The sequence below is a fragment of the Trichosurus vulpecula genome, chromosome 5 (assembly GCF_011100635.1).
Source record: "Trichosurus vulpecula isolate mTriVul1 chromosome 5, mTriVul1.pri, whole genome shotgun sequence".
In the NCBI taxonomy this organism is placed as follows: Eukaryota; Metazoa; Chordata; class Mammalia; order Diprotodontia; family Phalangeridae; genus Trichosurus; species Trichosurus vulpecula.
In genome coordinates, this window is record NC_050577.1 from 132,513,830 (window position 1) to 132,532,297 (window position 18,468).

At 35.4% G+C, this 18,468-nt stretch overlaps 1 protein-coding gene across 1 annotated transcript in view; it reads left to right on the forward strand.

Annotated features, from left to right (window-relative positions):
- LOC118849922 (ankyrin repeat domain-containing protein 26-like) overlaps nt 1-18,468 on the forward strand; it is a 71,542-nt gene that overhangs the window by 19,770 nt on the left and 33,304 nt on the right. Inside the window, exons 11-18 of the mRNA XM_036759023.1 lie at nt 825-1,934; nt 4,435-4,667; nt 8,258-8,428; nt 10,455-10,488; nt 11,059-11,197; nt 13,435-13,648; nt 14,589-14,772; nt 16,586-16,729. Coding sequence (XP_036614918.1) covers nt 825-1,934; nt 4,435-4,667; nt 8,258-8,428; nt 10,455-10,488; nt 11,059-11,197; nt 13,435-13,648; nt 14,589-14,772; nt 16,586-16,729 — 2,229 coding nt within the window. The remainder of the gene's footprint in view (nt 1-824; nt 1,935-4,434; nt 4,668-8,257; nt 8,429-10,454; nt 10,489-11,058; nt 11,198-13,434; nt 13,649-14,588; nt 14,773-16,585; nt 16,730-18,468) is intronic.

Below are 18,468 nucleotides of genomic sequence, written 5' to 3' on the forward strand. Positions count from 1 at the left end.
GTCTTATTTGGCTGTTTTGAAGCAGTCATTTCCTACCCCATAATCCCCATTAATTCAGTTCATGGAACTAAGTTGTATATTGCAATCATTTCTTATTTCTTGTTCTGAATTATATACAAAAATCATCTCCCTTCTCTTGCCAACTCCTACATTCCAGTTAGTAAAATAATCAGAAATGTGGTTTTTACTGGAAGCAAACTCAGAAGTGGACACTCTATACAGGTATATCTCATGACAATACAGTTATTTTAAATCACATTCTAGTTTCCCATAGACACATGTTATTATTTAGACTTGCTGTTTTTACACCTATAATTGACCTTCAATTTAAAGAAATTTAGAAGTCAGCAATAGGCAAATATAGTAAAGAATCTCACTACTTAAAAGAAATAGTAAGGTGAGTTTTCTATCTCATGCCAAGTTTATATTTTATTTGGTTTGTTTTTTTTCATTAGGCAGAACATATTTTAATATAATTTTAACCATTTAAAATTATTGTCTCTTTTTAAGTGATTTTGAAAAGTATTTTACTATGAGACCATAAAAAAATAAGATATGAAGTGGGAAATTGTTCCTGTTTGTTTTGTTAGGAATATAGTGTGGCATAAGAATAATAATACACTTACCCTAATCCACAATACTGTGGATAAAACTTACTTTGAAATTTTATTTGTTCTATCATTTAGGGAAAGTTTAAATAATTTTTAACATTCCCTTAAAACACAATGATTTGGGAGTAGGTAAGATCTTAAGCTTAAAAGATTAATTTTAACTATTGTTTGTTTATTCTTTAATTTTTCTTCTTCCATATTTCATTACCCAAGGATAAAGTTACTCTAGAAACAGCCAACATACCAGAACAAGCAGCACCTAAGAAACACGTAAAGCCACTTAGTTTTCCACTTTCTCTGAAAAGAATTTCTCAAGGACTGGAACCCAATAAGGAATCTAATAGTGGTGACATGAATTTAGATACAGATCCAAATTGGGAAGAAAGGTATGAAAAAATGTGGGTTGAACAGGAGAAAATGCAAGTCAAAAAGAATTTTAAAATTGTTACAACTGAGTTAAAGCAGATATTTGGTGAAATTTATGAAAAGGACAAAATTGCTGCTCAGCCTACGGAGAATTTACAAGAAGAGGATCCACAAGATGTCTTTGAAGAGGAATCAAAACAGTTACAGGAAGCATCCCCTAATTTGGCAAATAACTCAAGTGGTACTGAGGAAATGGAGAACTATGGAGGCCCTCTCACTGTAGGAGTTCAGCCATTTCCTGAACAATGGGATTACAATCTGGAAAATGCTGTTTTACAGAATTTAAAGCTCACTTTCCAAGAAAATTTTCTTCAGTCATCTTCTAATCTATGCTCAGAAAGTAGCAACCTACACCATAAGAATGATAATAAGCCAGAAATTGAATGTCCTTGCAGTTTAAATGAAGATGTTGCTTATGATGCAGAACACATAAAAATAGCTGGCTCACAAATAGCTATAAATGAAATGAAGGAAGATGGAGCATTTGGTATACAACTGGCAGGAAGTCTGAACAGAAATACCACAAATTTGGAACCAGATTCAGGACATTTGCTACAACTAAGTGGTCTAGGAAGCCATTTTGGTGCCCAGTTTACTTGCTCTGATGATATGAAATCAATCATCCAAAAAAAGAAAGCCAAACTTATTACTGCAACAAAACTTAATGAGAAAACAAAACTAAAAGAAAACTTATTCCAGAATAGTGATCATAATGCCAGTAATTCTACAAATGAGCAAAGACATTGGAGACACTCCCTTCCATATAATGACAAAATATCACAAATGCACCTGGACGAAGAATTAAATCAAGATATGCAAAGATTTAAAAATGAGTTAGGAGTATTGCAAGTAGAGTTCCTGGCTTTGGAGAAAGAAAAAATACAACTACAGAAAGAGGTAGATTCACCTCCTGCCACTGTACATTCTATTTATTTTTCCTCTTCATCCGTCATCCTGTGTAATTGACTTTTCCTGTGATAAAAATGCTGTGTTTAAATGTTTGCTATTTGTAAAAGGTAAATTTAAAGTTGAATTAAGGAAAATATCCAGAAAGCCTTTTTTATAATCTTTATTTTGGTCATCTAAATTATTGCATCAGATTCCAAAGTAGTTTGCATGAAAACAAGAAACTTTCTAACGCTGACATGCAAATTCGAATATTAGACTGTGTGGCCAAAAGAACAAGGATAAGCCTAAAGATAGTTAGGGCGTAGGCTTAAAAGAAATGTAGTAAACTCATATTCTCTTTTATCCAAGTCCCTGTAGTATTTTACGTTTGAAGTAATTTTGCTTCCTATGGACATTTTTATTTTCTTAGCCAAGTGTAAGATGTGGCTTAAAATATTGAAGATGGAGGCTAACATTAGGAAATTTCTAATAAATCCACCTGATTGGACTAATACTTTTATTATGATCTGCTATGTTTATCTTTAGTGACTTTACTAAAATTCTTAGACTTTAATTTTTTTGCATCAAAACAAAATAAAACACATTTTTGCTAATTCAGTTTGTATCAATTTTCAAAAAGGCATTAATACAGTGTTTCTCTATTTATCCCACAATTAATAAATGACAGAGTTGGGACTTCTAGCCCTTCTGACTACAAGTTCAATGCTGCTCTTTTTTGAATTTAGTTCTTTTAAAGTATTTTCATTTGCTATAGACAATTATCATCTTAGCCCAAAGAGGTAATATAAAATGTCAGCAAAAGATGGAAAAATAATGGCAAAACATTGACTTCTGATATACTTGCACATTGACTGGCTTTAGGTACTATCAAACTAGCACAATTCATTTAATCATTGAATTTTATTTTTTGGGAGGAGCATCGGCAGTCATCCAGTCAAACCCTATTATCTTATGGATAAGAAAAGTTTAGGATCAAGGAGGTTAAATTACATGTCCAGGGTCTCTTGGCTCATCTATACATTCACGTCTGCCTTATAATTATCCTTTCACAATAGTGACTCAAGATGCAGCAGAGGCTAGTGGATAGAGCACTAAACTCATTCAGTTAGACCTGGGTTCAGGTCCTGCTTCTGACACATACTAGCAGTATCACCCTGGGCAAGTCATTTTACCTTACTAATCCTGAGACTAGAAGCAGGGGCTGATCTGCATTTCTAGGGGGAGTTTCCTTATTTGGAGTTACCTACACTGATGAAATCACAGATCCTGTCCAAAAAATAATAATAGTAATTCACATTTTATATAACTCTCAGATTACAAAAATATTTTCTAGACATTATCTCACTTGATCTTCATTACTATTCCTATAAAGCAGGTGTGACCCATATTTACAGACAAGGAAATTGAAGCTCAAAATATTTAAACGATTTCAGGAAATAGGCCAAATTAGTATTTAAGCCTAAAGCTTCTGAAAACAAGCTCAATGCTTCCTCTTCTATATTTTTAAGTATAATGCACTTCATTCTGGAATACTCCTTCTGAATCAAATGTGGGGACCTCCACCCAGTGTACTCAGTATGATTTTGCCCATGTTGCTTAATGTTTCTGTCCTTCAGGATCCTCATCTATATAATGATAGCATTAGACTAAGATTTTTTTCCAAATCTAAAAGAAATTGTGCTTCTGTGAACATGCATAGTGAACAGCATTGATTTTCCAGAATGTAGCAGTCACACTACCTAAATCCCACTCCGCTTCGTTTCCTATGTTGTTATGAGTATTGATCCAATATTTCAGTGACTACCTCCAATTTTTTGTTTTGTTTTGTTTTTTACTCCCTGAACTCCACAGTCAGGAATGAGAAATGGAATATGGGATGGGAAACACCCATTGTATGGTGGAAAATAATGAAGGATAATTATTTCAGTCCTCAGCTTGGCCTCTCAGTTTATTGTGGGGTCAAGGTAGAAAAGGCTGAAAATGAGTGAATGTGTGTGTCATCATATCTGTTTCCCTTTGTCTGCTTGTTAAAGTAGGGAAATGAGAGAACATGAAAAAAGGATGAGAAAAAATGAGATGGGAATCAAGCTATCCTTTTGAAAGTTGAGTAATTTGTCTTAAAAAATTTATGACAATTTTTGTTTCCAAAATAAAAAGTAATTGATAATAATATAGATATTTAGGTATATATTTCAAAATAAAAGTAAGAATAGGAGAGAAAGCATGGCATAGTGGATAGCAAACTAGGAAGACCTAGTTCAAGTCCAGTTTCTAACATATCTAGGCAAGTCATTTAACATCTGGGGGTTCTAGACAACTCTCTACAACTATAAGTTGCTGAGAAGGTTCAGACCAGCAGTGGTAGAAGGAGTTTCCTTTTCTAAGACTTGGACTAGTTAAATCACAAGTCTTGTACTTGTCTCTAAGTAAGCACATAATTTTTTTTAATAAAATGACAGCTGTACTAAGTACTAAACTTTCCTTTTAGGTTGAAGAGGAAAAGAAAAAGCATCAGTATAATGAAAATGAAACATTGGAGGAAAGAGACAGTGGTAAATTAAGTGAAAATAGAACGATTGGCAAAGTTAATGACCTGTTTTCTATGGAGAGCAATCAAGATGGTAAAGATGAGGAAAATAAAATCCCTGGGGCAGAAATTCCAATAAAGAGCATTTCTTCTTCCAAGCAAAGTTCAGCACCTATGCACTATCTTTTAAAGGGGTAAGTTTGTCAAAATATTTAATAGGAGTATTATTATCAAATGTTAAAGTTAATGGTTGAGTTCAATTAGCTCTAATAACCTGGAATCAGATTCAGTGTGCATTAACTTCTGTCTTGTTTTTGGTCAAGAAAGAAATTCAAGTCCTATGCATATATATTTCTCTTTTGCTTTCAGTATGTTCTTTTATTCTGGCATTGTCGCATCAACATCTATTGAAGAAGGAGAGTAGGTAGCCTTTGATGAGATCCAAAAGAATAACTTGCAGTGTAAGATATGGGCGGTAAGGAGTAAATCAAGATAGTTTTCAAGTGTATAAATAAGTCTTAATGAGATATTAAAATATGCTTATGGCTACCAAAAATAAATGAGATGGGCTCTCTTAGTAGGTAGAAAGTACCCCATCATTAGAAGTGTTCAAGAATGAATGAATTTCTTCTTTCATAACATGGCTAATGTGGAAATATGTTTAATATGATTGTACACGTATAGACTATATCAGATTGCTTGCTGTCTTGGGGAGGTGAAGGGAGAGAGGGAGAGAGAAAAAAATTGGAAATCAAAACCTCATAAAAATGAATGTTGAAAACTATCTTTACAGGGCAGTAGGTGGCTCAGTGAGTACCTGACTTCAGATCCAGCCTCAGACACTTGACACATGTACTAGCTGTGTGACCTTGGGCAAGTCACTTAACCCCAGTTGCCCTGCCTTCCCCCCTCAAAAAAAAAAAAGAAAAAGAAAACTATCTTTACATGTAATTGGAAAAATATAAAATACTATTAAGAGAAAAAAAATAAATGGAGCTTTCCGTGTTTAAAAAAATGAATGAATTTAAGTGCTTATTATGTGCCAAGCACTGAGGATACAAATAAAGAAGTCAGACAACCTAGACTCTCGGAAGCTCACACTTTCACTTGAGGATATGCAAGATATAAAAGAACCACCCACCAACTCACTACCATGTGGAGAGTGGGTGAAGGGGAATAGCAGAGGGTCCAAGTGGAAGGAGATTCTGGTTCTCTCCTCCAAACATGGGACTGAGGAGAGAAAGGTTTGGTGTTCTCCAAGGATGGAGGAAGAAAAAGGGAAAATTGGCAAAAAAAAAAAAAGTAGAGAGAAGGTCCCATATAGCACTTGCTTCATAAGGCCCTCTACTGCTCATATGGGTTCTGGACAGACTGAGGAAGAGCAAAAAGCATATAACTGCTACCTACTGTCCCACAAAAAAAAAAAATCATAGGACCATAAGATGATAGATGACAACCTGACAGGAATATGGTAGAGAGGATTCACATTTCAAGTTCGGGTTGTACTAGATGACGCTAAAGTTCCAACTCATAAGATCCTGAATCTGGATGTGTTCTGGATTGACATTTAGGAAGTAGAGAATGTAGAAAAAGCAAGCCCAAGTTTACTTTATGAACTTGATCACAAGTAATTTAAGCATATTGCGGGCTAATGAATTTCAAAAGCAAAAATTATATAAGTTCAGTAAGACTATTTATACAAGCATAACCTATTTGACAGGCACTGAAAAGGATGTCTTTTCCAGTGGCATGCAGACAGAAAGTTGTCTATTTTTCCCCTGATTAGCGAGAAGTGGCCATATTAAACTCCTTTGTGAGAGACTGTAAAGCCACGGGTAGTGGAGAGAAAGTACACTTTTGTTTTAATTGTCATCTTTTGTTTTTGTATCAGCCTCATTTCCCAATATATCTCTCCTCACCTTCCAGAGAAACATCCCCTAAAACAAAAAATAAAAAATTAAAATAGAGTTCAGCACAGCTAACCACCCTGTCAATATTGTGCTCCACACTGATAGTCTTCCACCTGGCATGAAGGGAAGGAGGTACCTTCTCATCTAGACCACGCTTGGTCATTATAATTTCACAGCATTTCGTTTCAGTTTTTTTATTGTCCTGAATATTTACATTGTTGCTGTTATGATAGATATTGTTGTCCTGGTTGTCCTTACTTTATTTTGCATTAATTTGTGTAAATATTGTCATCCTTCTATATAAACATCATTTCTAACCACACACAGCAATGTTCCATTATATTACCAGACCGCAATTTGTTTAGCCATTCTTCAGTCAACTATTCCCAGTTATTTGCTACTACAAAAAGTGTTGCTATGAATATTTTGGTGTTTCTAGGATGTTTTTTGCCATTGGGTAAAAAGACCTCATTGTGGTATATGTTTAGCAGTGGGAGAGAAAAATAATTCTAAAGTACAAGAGAAATGACTATTCTTTGGAAAAGTTTTGACTGAAAGTTAATTGAAGCAGGCTAATCTGCAGGGGAACATTCTAATCAACTTCTGTGAAATCTCTGAATTAGATTAGGGGCTGAGATAAATTGATATCAAAAATTATTACAAAATGTGTCAGATTTATTTGTTTTTTCCCAATAAAGTCCTTCTTTGATACTTTATCAGAGTGGGAGGGTGAAGGTACCTAAAGGCTGTGCAACAGGCAGGGTTTTGAGGTCCATTAAAGCTAGGATCAAATAACAGTCTTCCCACATTTGTGATTGTTAATTGCTCACTGGTTTGTGCCTGTGTGTATGTACACACACACACACACACACACACACACAGAGAAATGTGCTAATTCCTAAGGCAGTCCATTCCTATGTAAATAAGTCTAATTATTTGGAAGTTGTTTTTTTTTTTATGTATTGATCCTAAATGTGCTTCTTTGCCCCTAGTCCTACCCTTTTGGGGGTCGATTAAACATATGTATTTGAATACATTTACCAGTCCCTATCCTCCCAATTCTTCATCTTCTCTTCTCTAGGATAAACATCTGCAATGCCATCAGCTGCTCCTTATTTGACTTGGTCTTTGTCTCTCTCCATCCTGTTTTCTGTCCTCTGGACATATTCTGAGTTCTAAATATCTTTCCTAAAATATGTCTCCCAGAAATGAACACAGTTCTTCAAATATATTCTGACCAGGGTATAGTATAAGGATATTGTCACCTTCCTCCTTCCAGATTCTCTTGCCTCTTAGAGTCTGACCTATAGTCATGTTAATTTTTTGTACTTTCTCTTGGCCTTGTTGGCCCGTAACAAAACTACCTTCTACCAGACTCCCAAATATTTTGCACATAAATTGTCTAGTCACAACTACCCAGTTTTTTTAGTTGTCTTTTAGCCCAAGTATAGGCAGGAGATGGGAAGCATTTTAGGCAAAGAAAACGCATCATATGAAAGTTTGGAGCAGAACATATTCCTAGATTAGAGAAGATACAAATCTGACTAGAATGGACCTTGCATTTTGAAAAGTAGTATAGAGAACCTTTGTTGGATTAATAAGGTAGGTCCAAATATAAAAGAACTTCCCGGCCAGGCAGTTCAGATCTGATGCTCTATAAAATAGGGTGGCCATTAAATGTTTATCACCTGGGGAATATGCTCAAAGTCTTATTTAAGGAAGGTTAGTCTGGAAACAATAGGTAGTATGTGTTAAAAGAGAAGGAAAAATAATTTTCCCCACTGTTTTCTTTTCACTTAATTTTCCCCATTGTTTTCTTAGCAATTTTCAATAAAGAACAATTTAAACATCCCTCCATGGATTTTTTTTTTCAGCAATGATTCTGTCATGCATATGAAAGAAGTAAAAAAGCCTCAAAATGATAAGTGGATTTCAGAGGCTCCTGGTATTATTTCATCTTGTGAAAAGGTGAATTCCTTAGTTGATATCCTAGTCCATGGTCCTGAAGACAGCAGTTTAAGTGAAGCAGATCATGATGAAGAAAGGTAAAATGCTACTGTATTTTCTCATGGAAAAATATTAGCAATGTGTACTTTTTGTAGTTGTAGAAGACTGAAGTGCTGTTAATCTTTGTCCTGACAGTTGACTATTCTTTCTGAATAACTGATGGCATGAGACATGCACAATAGCACTTTTACGGCAGGCAACTATCTTCCAAATGCCAGAAAAGCTAGCTATTATGGTAAATCTAGGAGGCCCAGAGTCCCTTTCATATATGTACCACACTACTTCCCACTGTTTGATAGTTGAAATTCTCTCTTTCTCTAGCATAGTGGAACATAATGCACTCCATTTTACTCATTGTGGTGACAGAACACATCAGGATAGATATGAGTCAATAGGGATGTGGTTTTCACCGTGCCTAAGCAATAGTGGAAGGAATATCAAACTTGGAGTCAGAAGATTAGGGTTCAAGCTTCCACTCTACTACTGTGTAGGATAGATTTAGAACTGCAAAGCACTTTAGAGATCATCTAGTCCAGCGTCCTTATTTTAGAGATGAGGAAAATGGACTCAGTGATTAGTGGTTTGCCTGATATCACACAAGTAAAAGGAGGCAGAGGCAGAAATTGAACCTGGGTTTTCTGACTCCAGTGTACCACACTGTACCACACTGCCAAAATTAGCAGTGGGACCTAGGATGTGCCACGCATTTGTAGGATGGGGAATTATAATACTGGCATTACCAATAGGATGGTTGCAAGGAAAGTTCTTTGTAAAGTGAACTATATGAACTATAATTATTCACTTAATAAATATATGATTTTTCTCTTGTGTACAGAGTACTCTGCTAATGATTGCTGTTTTTACAGTAGTCTTCACTGAAACAGATCATACTTAATGGAACTACTTAGCAATCGATATAGAGACAAATATGGGGATTTGCTGGGTATGCAGTATACTCTGTGTAACTTAAGATTGTGTATGAATGTAAGAGTTGATTAAGCCCCTGGGAAGTGATTGAACCCATTTTCATCCCCTACATCCAGAATTTACTTCTAACTGCTTTTTCTACCTCTAATTTATAGAATATTCTCTGATTAGATCACTTATATCAGTATATCTTGTTACTTTTTAAATTCCTAGAAAGAGCCAATCATTCTTTCATAGAATTTCTGTCTCTGAATTTTATTTATCTATTTCTTTATTTATTTATTGTTATTTAATCACGTTGAAGTTTGGTAGTTCAGTACTGCAGAGGATTTGTATATGGTTTCATCAACATGAGTACTTTTTCCAGAGGGGAAGATCAGGGTTCCTCATCCTGTCAGAGTAATGTCCACGTCCTTTCATATTTCTTCCACAAGGGGTCCATCCAATGTGCTGGTAAACTTGTTTAAAAAGCATTAATCACATACAATGTGAAGAGCCTTATGCCAGGCCCTGGGAAAGATAGAAAGGTGAATAAGATAGTCTCTGACCTTTTGGAGCTTACGATATAGTAAATAGAATACACGTACATATAACTTGAATTTTACAATTATGATTGTGTTAGTTACCATATATGATATTTTCTAAAATTTAGAATACGGTCAAAGATAATGGGCATAATTTAATATTTGTTGATAACTCAGTTCATACCCACTATCATTATAGTATTCGGCCCAAATTCTTGTTATCTTGGAATCTTAACAACAGAGACTTTGGCATATGAACAGTCGAAAAAATAAATGATTGTTATTATATCACAAGTTAAGATTTTTTGACTGACATTCACTTTGAAAATAATCCCTCAAGCTTTTTATTTATGGGAAGAAATTTAGATGTTACATAAATAATTTTTTTGTTTCTTTTAAAAACGTGTTAAGAGGCGAAGATAAGCTTATATTATAAATTATGGCTACAAGATCAAATACTATTATTTTCAGCGTTTTATGTAATCGGCTTGAAACGTGAAAAAGCATATGATTTTCAAGGGGATATATTAAGTCAAACAGTTACAACGATAACAAATTTTATATGTATTTTATCTGTTTATAGTCACACTAACAAGTATTATTTGTCTTTTAGGCCTGCAAAGAAAACATTGAATGAAAAGAATAAGGTACTGTAAAAAATGCCACAAATATAAATTGGTTTAGAATAATTCATGTTTCAGTGAACAGGTAGGACCTCTTTTTTGCATTATAAAGTATAGGAGTCTTTAATTTGAAAATGGATACTTTTAGAAATAGTTTCCTGGTGAAATGTGTCTACTGTGAATGCTAGAAAACTAATTTTATTGCTGGATTTTCCCTCATTCCCCCCCCCCCCCCCCCCCACCAAATAAAATGAAGACTAGTTATCATCTATAAAAGATATTGTTATGTTCCTAAATAATTCAGCTTCTAGGTAGTTATGTGGCATAGTAGATAGAGTCAAGGAGACCTGAGTTTGAATCCATCCTTGGGCTTCTAGCTAGCTGTGTGGTCCTGGACAAGTCACCTGACCTCTCTTAGCCTGTTTCCTTGTTTGTAAAATAATCATGAGTAGTGCTTATCTCATAAAGTAGTTGTGAAGATGTCATAAGATAATGTGGATTAAATGTGAAAACCTTAAAGTGCTACACAAATGTTAGCCATTGTTATTATTTTTAAGTTTTTATTATTTTGCCCTGCTGTTATGTATTTTATAGGACAAAGTACAGATGGATGCAGATGATGTTGATGACCTCACTCAGTCATCTGACACAGCTACAGAGGATTATGATTTACCTCCCTTAAACTATAAGAATGTTTTGTTATTGATTGAACAACTTGGTGTTGATTGTAAAGGTAAGAATATTTTTAAATTTCCTAACAGAATACCAGTGTTAAACAAAAATCAGAGATGTAGGTATATACAAGAAGATACCACTGAAGTCCTATTCCATTGACTCATAGTAAAGTAGATTTGAGTTTGGGTTCTTGGAGGCTGTGACATTAGAGCCTAATCTCTGGACAGCCTTGCCAAGGTGAAAGGTATCATGTTGGCTACAGAGTCATGAATTTTTCAGCTACAGAAGATGACCTTCTATTTGTTTCAATTCAAAAAAGAATTACTAAGTACCTACAGTGTGCAAAATACACAGTTTAGACAAGATACAGTCCTTGTCCTCATTGAGTGTGCAATCTGCTAGGTGAATCTAGCCTACATAGATAACTCTAATATTAAAAAATACATAAAAATTTGAGGAGCACTGTCATATTGCTACATGAGGTTCAGTGTGGGAAAGAGCATTACCTATCAAGAATCAAAATAACCTGTCTGTGAAGGTACCATTTGAATTGAGTTTTAAAGGATGGGTATGAATTCAGTAGGTGTAGATCATGGAAATATAGAGGGATAAATTGAACATTTCAAGCATGGAAACTGAGTAAAGAGGCAGGAAAATGATAGTGAAAAATCCAGTTTTACTAGACAGTATATAGCAGTAAGAAGTAAATATGGGGGGGTGGGGGGGCAGCTAGTTGGCACAGCGAGTAGAGCACCAGCCCTGGAGTCAGGAGGACCTGAGTTCAGATGCAGCCTCAGACACTTGACACACTTACTAGCTGTGTGGCAAGTCACTTGGACAAGTCACTTAACCCCCATTGCCCTGCCTTCCCCCCTCCAAAAAAAAAAAAGTAAGATGGAAGGGTAGGGTATGAACAAAATTGTAGAGGGCTTAGCTTTGTGTCTATAGGCAAATTCCTTAAACTTGGAGCTTCAGTTTCTTAATCTATAAAATACCTTCACAATATTGTGGGGGAATGTATTTTTAAGCCTACATATGCTATATTACTTAATCTGAGTTACCAATATCACTAATAACGGATAAGGTGTATGAATTTTGTTTGCTTGGTTGATAATAGAGAACCATTGAAGAGATCTACATTACTAGAGGCAAAAGACATCAGGCAATGATCTCTTTCAGGAAAAGAATGACCAAAATGTTAAAAATCCTTCACTAAATGGCCAGAAATGTCAACAATCTCACAAATTTTCTGCCTAGTTTTATAATTCTTCTGTCAGCATGGCATATAGGATAGTGTACTGGATATGATACTATGAATACCTAGGTTCACATTCTGCCTTATACACGTACTAACTGTGTGAATCTCAACAAGTCTTTTACCTTCTCTGTGCCTCAGTTTGTCCTTTTGCTTTTTGAATCTTTGATCTTAGGATTTCCTTTACTGTCAGCTTCACCGCCTACTACAATCAGTGTGCCTACCTTTAGCAGCCCTGTTATCCCCCAGTTCCTTGCTGCTTCAATTCTGCTAAACATTGAAATATGTGGAAAGCTGCCAAGGAAAACTCGATAACCAAATCTGTTAAATATGTAACTTGATATAACACACATTTCTGACTCTGGATTAGGTCTAAATTTGGCTATATATGTCTCTGCAGAATAAAGGGCTTAGGTTGCATGGCAGCTATTTTCCTTAATGATCAGAAGATTTTTTCACTTTCTTCTGGTGTCTCAGCTGTATTTTGGTTAAAGTTACCATCAGTCTGGCCAATGGATGGATTGGATAAATGTTATTACATAAATGTTACATACAGATTTATGAATGAGGATGAATGTTATTGTATAGTTCTTACCTACAGATTTATATAAGTCTCTAAAGAAGAAGCAATGTTTAAATATAACTGTTTAGAATAAAACACATTTATGATACTTATAAATCAATATATTTGTAGTATATAGATAATATATAGATATCCATTTTATTACTTATTTGTCCCACCCAGAGTACACATCACAATTTTTACTTTTCACATATGTTTTTCTCATGCTATAAAGAATTCTGAGTTTTCAGATAGTTTTTTATAAAGTAACGTGTAACTTAGAGATTCTTTTAAGGGAAATGTTATTTTCAAATTCAATGTAAATCTTTTGACAAAATAATAATTTGGTATATTGTTAGGATTTATATGTGGATACTATTTTGTCATTGCCAGAGTAACTGAATTCCAAGTATTCTGCTATTGTCCTTAGATTTTAAAATACTCCTATTTTTATTTACTTGTGTTTTTCTCTGTACAGATCCTATGAGCCTTTTGAAAATTGAGGATGCAGTTCTTAGATATGAACGATCAGTAGAACTTAAAAAAGGACATTGTACACTACTCGCCGGAAAAGTTAAGAGTTTAGAAAACAAGATTACTGGCCTACAGGAAGAATTATTGGAAACAAGAGAAATGAAATCCCAGTTAGAGCATCAAAAAGCAGAATGGGACAGAGAACTCTGTAGCCTCAGGTATGGAACTCATGAGTTTAAATCAAGACTTGAAATCATTCTTCTTACCTTGAAGCAATGTGACGGAAGATTTGGGGTTAGGAAGGCCAAAATGACGCATCTTTAAAATAATATTATTAATGAGCCCTACTTAATCCTTTTTACTCTATGGACATCTATGAGAGATGCATTTTTAGTGAATTTTCAAAACTATACCACAATTACTTACAATTTTTTCACCAAACATGAAGTAAGAAATCAACTCTGAATAATCAATAGTAATGGGAAAATGGATGAGGGAAATGTAGATATCATTGCCACACCTAATTTTAGTTAGGAATGTTATCTACATCCCCCTCCACACTTTTTACCAGTCATTCAAATGTATCCAAACTCAGGAATTTTGAAAAAGTCATTTCTTCTAGCTTCTCTATAGTGCAGTTCAGTAAAAGTTTAAAGCCAAGAAGGCAAGGAGGGAAGTAGATGTGTGTTATCTATCTATCTATAGATATAGATAGATAGATAGATAGAACATATATACATATGTGTGTGTGTGTATGTGTATGTGTGTGCGCGTATGTATCCAATTTATGGAATTTCTGTCCATTGAGGACAAAAAGCCAAAGCACCCAAAGGACTATATGATACATTTCTGATAGAAGTTTAATGCCCTGGAGTAGCCTGGATAGAGAAATGTTTTCGTGTCTCATTTCTGACAAATCCTGACTTTGCGCTCCTGTGCAAGTTATGTTAATTCTCATTGCCACAGGTAACTCCAAGGCTCAGAATTGCAGATCAGGGACCAATCTGCATCAGTAGAGGGAGTTTCCTGATGGTGAGCTCCCTACATGGATCCAGTTGCCACCAGATTAATGTTCTTTTCCTTTAGAGGTCCAGATGCATATACTTAAAGGGCACTGTATTTCTTATTTCTACTGAAAACCAAGCAATTTTAATCTAGGTTTACACTGAAGCAAGAGGAAGAAAAGCGAGTGACTGCAGAAATGCTATTTGAAAAGATTAGAGAACAGTTAAGAAGAAAAGAAGAGCAGTATAATATAGAAGTGGAGCTGAAACAGCAACTTGAATTCACTCTCAGAACTCTGGACCTTGAACTGAGAACAGTAAGAAATCACTTGAAACAGGTAAACTGTCACTATTTCCATCTTTTCTTTGTTAAGAATATTTATGGATTCTCCTGGAGTGAATAGGTGAATACTGTAGTCTTTTTAATCCTAAAAAGGCATTTCTGTCTAATATAAGTAAGTTGGGTTCAGTCATTCATAAATACGTATTCATAAAGATATGAAGAAAAATAAAGAAAAAGTTTCCCTTATTTTAGTGATTGAAAGTAAAATTACAGGCTAAGTAGCCATGGAAAAGGTAACATGAAGCTATAACTTTTTAAAATATGTGTCACAGTAGAGAATCAGTATGGTGTAGTGCAGGGGTGGGGAACCTGTGGCCTTGAGGCCACAAGTGGCCCTCTAGGTCCTCAAGTGCAGCCCTTTGACTGAATCCAAACTTTCCAGAACAAATCCCCTTAATAAAAGGAGTTGTTCTGTAAAACTTGGACTCAGTCAAAAGGCCAAACCCAAGGACCTAGAAGGCCACAAATTGCCCACACCTGGTGTAGTGTATAGAACTGACCTCAAATCCAGGAAGATTTGGGTTCAAATGTTGCCACTGACACATCTTGACTGTGTGACCCTGGGCAAGTCATTTCACCAGACTCCAAGCCAAAGGTGTCCATCTCCCCAAAAGCTGCCCATAAAACACAGTACTGGGTGGGATCTATTTGACACCACTGCTATGGGCAACTCTCTAAGACTATGAGTTCCAGAGAACTCCTCTGCATTGGTAGAAAGAGTTTCCTTAGCTGAAAATTCTCTATGTCAATGAAATTGCAGGTCCAGTCTCTTTCTCTTTTCCTTATATTCCACTTTACTGCACATCCTTCAGTCTTTCAGAAAAGTTTATTGTTCTGAAGCATCTTCAGCTCTTAAACAATTAAAATTATCCGAGGAGCACTGGACTGAATCTACTAATAAGATGAAATTCAGCAAGAATGAATGTAAAGCTTTATAATTAGGTCCAAAAAACCTAGTTTCACAAATATAAGTTGGGGAAAATATGATTAGATAGCGTTTTGTCTGAAAAGATTTAGGAACCATGGTGAACTCTAAGCTTAATTTGAGTCAGTGCTGTTCTTTGGCAACCAAAAAGCTGGTGTAATTTTGGATCCCATTCAGAGAAGCATAGCTTCCAAAACTGAGGAGGTAAAAATACCTCTGTACTCTGACCTGATCAGATCTCTCCTGTACAATTTTGTTTGTTTCTGGCTACCACAGAATTATGGTAACTAGTAAGCAGGATGGCAAACAGGATGATGAAGGACCTTGATTCCATGACATATGAGGGTCAGTTAAAGGAACTGGAGATGTTTATAGTTGTTAAAAAAAAGACTCAAAGGCCATGATAAGTATCTTAAAGTTTTTGAAAGACAGTCATGTGGAAGAAAGATTAAGTTTGCTCTGCTTCAGCGTAAGGGTCAGAACTAAGAGCAATGAATAGAAGATGAAAAAAAATGTACATTTTTAGGGTTAATGTCAGGAGAACAAATGCTGACAAATAGAACCATCCCCAAATAGAATGAGTTGCCTTGAGAGATGGTGGCTTCCCCTACCTGTGAAGATTTCAAGCCGAGGCTGAGTAAAGTCTGGTAAGAGTCAGTAATAATGGATATGGATTGGACTGAATAGTGGTGAGGTTCCTTTACAACTCTGAAATCCTATCCATCTTGTTGCTTTTTATTTTCAATAGCCTACTTTTCCTAGATTTTTTTCAGCTATTTTCCATCCTTTTTCAGATTTTATATTCCACTTAAAGATGAAATGTTTTTGCTGACTTTTGAAAGAATAAAGATGATTAAAAATTTCATGAAATTGTTGTCCTCAGGTTGAAGAAGAGCGAAATGACACTCAAAGACAACTTTCTCAGGAGCAGAGTGCCAGAGCTTTGCAAGCAAGAATTCTGAATAATAATCTTTGGAAGCAGAAAGAAATAGAAGCAGCTGCTTCCAAAATGGTTCAGACTTCTGAGGTATTCACTTTGGTCATCCTTACATCAAACTGCATATTTAAAAAGTCAGGATTTTTGTTCTTCATTTTTGGACATGTTTGTCATCCTCAGTCACATAGATCTGTCTGCAGCAGACAAGTAGTGACACACATAGTGACCAAAATCAGCGCACGTCGTTTGTTTTGCTTGGTTGTTTCTTTTCTTTGAATCGAATCATCCCTCCAGAAATAAAGGTGTATTTCTATTGAAAAAATCCCTGGTTCTCAGTAGGGCCTCTGCCCTTTTTGGACACTGTAAGGGGGTATCTCATCAATTTCACTAACCTCTAAGGTTAGTGCAACCAGGTAGAAGTTGACACCTCAAACACAGACCACTTTTCTTCCTTAATTAAGTGATTTCAACCACTTGCCCTTTCAAGGGCAGAGACTAAATAGTTTGGTCTATTTCACATTTTTGTCTCACTCATGTTTCATGAAAGAGAAGGAATAAAAGTATTTGCAACAAGAATAAATTTCACTTAGATTTCTAAAATAAGGCTTTATCCATTACAAGGATTCGTTCATTCACATTCATCATTGTTCAGCATGATAGAAACACAAGTTCATCAAATGCCAAATTTAGGATTTTTCATTTTCTTTTCTTTTCAACAGTGGTTTTTAGCAAATCATTCAGGTTTCTGCCCTTAGTGATCCTTTGGTGCCTGGGCACTAGAGTGCTTCATTTAGCTAAGCTTCTCTGCCTATTTATACCTTCCTCCTGGCTTTGTAGAAGGGATCTCATAGAATGGGACTTCTAAGCTTTTTGGTATAGCTATTTCCACCAATCCTGAATGGGGGCCAGTGCTGCTGGACCATGAGATAGGAGTGCAATATCAACATTTTATACTTTGGCCTCAATAATTTTTTCATTGTTCCTTTAAAATTTGATGATTAGGGTTAGGTTACCATCTACCGACCACACTCTGGGCCTCACTTTACCGATCCCTAAAATGGGAGGTTTGGGCTGGATAACCTCTGAAAGTTCTAAATCAATGATGCTATGAAAGTGCTACAGAGCTATAAGAGAGCAGATTATTCTCAAGATGTATACTAAGGAATTTTAAGACTGTTATCATTTCATTGGTCTGCAGCTAAGATAATTGTACCAGGACAGTGACTAAATGCAAGGACAACTGCTTGTCTTTAACACCTAAGAGGAAATTAGCTATTGGAAAAGAGTGCTAGATTTGGAGTCTGAAGAGTCCTGGATTCAGATACTGTTTCTAACACTTACTAGGTGTGACAATGAGCAAGTTTAATAACTTCTCCTAACCTAAATCCTAATCTTTAATATGGGGAGAATAATATGAGTATTTCTCTCATGAAGGTGTTGAAAATCTTATGTGAGATAATGTATCAAAAGTACTTTGCAAACTTTAAAAGGCCTCCATAAATATTAGGTGTTGTTATTTTTATCATAACATTATGAGTAGCCAGTTTGGAATAGAATGGACACAACAAAGGAAATGAAATATGCTGAAGAGTAGACAGATTTGGGGGCCTAAAAATACAGGGTTTGTAAAATAGACTCTGTATCATATAGTGAAATGCCCATCTGTTTGAAGACCAAATATCCCAAGTACATATCTTCTGATTGATGTAGCACTTTTGAGACCTCTTCTTTGGGAAAATTGAGTCTGACAGAAATGTGAAATAGGTGAAACTCCCTCAATTTACTTTTTCTTTGAATACACTATGCTTCTTGGCACTTCGGGTTTATTT